Source organism: Penaeus vannamei, chromosome 15, assembly GCF_042767895.1.
Source record: "Penaeus vannamei isolate JL-2024 chromosome 15, ASM4276789v1, whole genome shotgun sequence".
NCBI lineage: Eukaryota > Metazoa > Arthropoda > Malacostraca > Decapoda > Penaeidae > Penaeus > Penaeus vannamei.
In genome coordinates this window covers 39,928,901-39,931,400 of record NC_091563.1, presented here as the reverse complement: position 1 = coordinate 39,931,400, position 2,500 = coordinate 39,928,901, and the positions used below count along the sequence as shown (strand labels likewise).

General features: G+C 42.1%; 1 protein-coding gene across 1 annotated transcript in view; it reads left to right on the top strand.

Moving 5' to 3' along the window:
- LOC113817448 (glutamate receptor ionotropic, kainate 2) overlaps positions 1 to 2,500 on the top strand; it is a 37,847-nt gene that overhangs the window by 24,156 nt on the left and 11,191 nt on the right. The window contains exon 8 of the mRNA XM_070130764.1: positions 136 to 350. Within this exon, the coding sequence (XP_069986865.1) occupies positions 136 to 350 (215 nt within the window). The remainder of the gene's footprint in view (positions 1 to 135; positions 351 to 2,500) is intronic.

Genomic DNA, 2,500 nt, shown 5'->3' with positions numbered 1-2,500 from the left:
GTTCTCGTAGAGTATCATGTCGTAGCGTATACGTTGTGCTTTTAGAGTGATATTCCTCTGTGTTGTCTGCAAGTGCCAGTGTATGTCGAGTTTAAGTCATCATAGGCCTATACCACACGTGACTCTCGGCCGCAGGTACCGGATGGTGACCCGCCGACCTGGCCTCATGGACGAGACCTGGACGAGCTTCACGAGCGAGCTCCTGCCGACGGCGTGGGCGGGGACGATGGCTTTCGTGATCCTGGCGCCCCCTTGCCTCGTCTTCTGCTCGCGTCTGTCGCCCACCGAGACCGAGAAAGTGAGCTTCAAGGACGCCTACATCCTGGCCATCGGTGCCTTCGCCATCCAAGGTACAGCGTGGTGGAGGAGGAGGTTCTTCGGGCTGTATTTTTGACGGCAAGCCATTTCAAGATATTTCGAGATTTGTTGAAAAATCTTGAAACTTCTTGTTTGTTCGTGTTTTTTTGACGGGACTTCTTAGTATGATATACGTGTTTTTTTGACGGGACTTCTTGGTCTGATATCTTGGTCTGGTTTCGTGCTCAAAGTAAACGTTTTCAAACTACCTCCAGAGGAAGCTTGCTACAGTTTCGTGACGTCACACTTGTAAACAAACCGCCAACATGGCCGACAGGAATGGGTGATTCCGATGAAATTCTCTCATTAAATTACTGATTTCTACGCTAATAGTTGATATTTTAATCCACCAAGCTTTGGACATACCTGTGCCAACCAGAAGCATCAACTGGGTTATATTAATAGCTATATTATTCTCTAGAAAATAAATTCTAGCTTTTTGTTATTATATTACTGCCATTTTGGGGATGTTCAAAGAGCATTTTTAGTTGCCTTTGATATTATCATTCTAAACTCTCAGTTTTGAAGAGCTATCTAATAGCATCTTTAAAGTGTTGCCCTAGAATGTGTTGACGATTTTTTGTTGTTATTCATAACTTTTTGTGCTATGTAATATTTAATAGACTTTAAAATGCTTATATATATATATATATATATATATATATATATATATATATATATATATATATATATATATATATATATATATATCACGAGAATAGACTTATTCTTTAGCACAAGTGTCTTGATGTTTTACCATTTCTTTGGTCCAGCTGTGGGTTTATCCTGCATGAATATCTTTCAGTATATTCCTAGTGAGAAATAGTACATATATAGCCGGTTTGTTAGAATTGTACCAGGCCCAATGAATTTTCAAAAATACAGACGCAGAAATAAATGCTTATCTATCTATTTATCTGATAGATATACATTTAACTATCTATTTGCCGGGTTGATATGCATGTCTAGACTGATAAATATGCATTTATTTCTTTATTGATGCATTTCAAGTATACGAATATTCTTTGGGTCGAGCACATTTCTAACAAACTTTATCAATTTTAGAAAAAAATGATTGACCCCGATCTCCTAAGTCGGTTTTGAGAAAACTTCAATAAAAAGCAATGAAAATAAAAACCACACATAAACCTATTAAGTATCAGCGAATTAGAAATAAAAACGAGATTTGGCTAATCGGAGTTGCCATTTCTCTCTCTCTTTCTCTCTATCCCCCTCTCTCTCTCTCTCTCTCTCTCTCTCTCTCTCTCTCTCTCTCTCCCTCCTCTCTCTCTCTCTCTCTCTCTCTCTCTCTCTCTCTCTCTCTCTCTCTCTCTCTCTCTCTCTCTCCTGAAATTAGACGCAATAAAGTGACTGAATTTAAAAAAAAACATTAATCTGAAACGTTCTGAATATGAATGCCTGCGTGAGAGGGTAGCCTGACCACTCCAGCTGTGCTAAACGTTATATTCACCATCATATTGAACTGCAGTTGGTACATGTGCTGTCAATGTTCTTTGCATGTGTGGGGGTAAGTGGGATATGTGTGTGTGTGTGTGTGCGTGTGTGTGTGTGTGTGTATGTATGTGTGGGAGTGAGTGGGATGTGTGTGTGTGGTGCAGATAATGGACAGATACCCACAATTTATTTTAGGTTTTTCTTATCTTTCTCCCTCTCCTTCTATTCCTTCAACCCATTATCACTACCTCCCTCCCTTTCTCCCTCCATCATCCTCTCCTCCCCTCTCCCTCCTCCTCACCCTCCCTACGCACCCCTTCACAAACCCGAGCCGATTCGCGAAGTAAGAGAAAACGAAAGAAAAAAACAAAGAAAAGAAAGAAAAACGAAATTAAAAAAAAGTAAAGACATAAACGAGAGAAAAGAATTTCCAGTAACACAGAATTCCCCCCAACCCCTCCCTCCTCGCTCCCTCCTTTCATCCCTTCCTGCTCCCTCCGTCCCTCTCTCCCTCCCTCCCTCTCTCCCTCCCCAGTAACACAAAATTCCCCTCAACCCCCACCCCTTCCTCCCTCCCTCCCTCCCTTCTTCCTCCCCTTCCTGCTCCCTCCCTCCCTCCCCAGTAACACAGAATTCCCCAACCCCACACCTCCCTCCTCCCGCCCTCCCTTCTTCCTCCCCTTCCTGC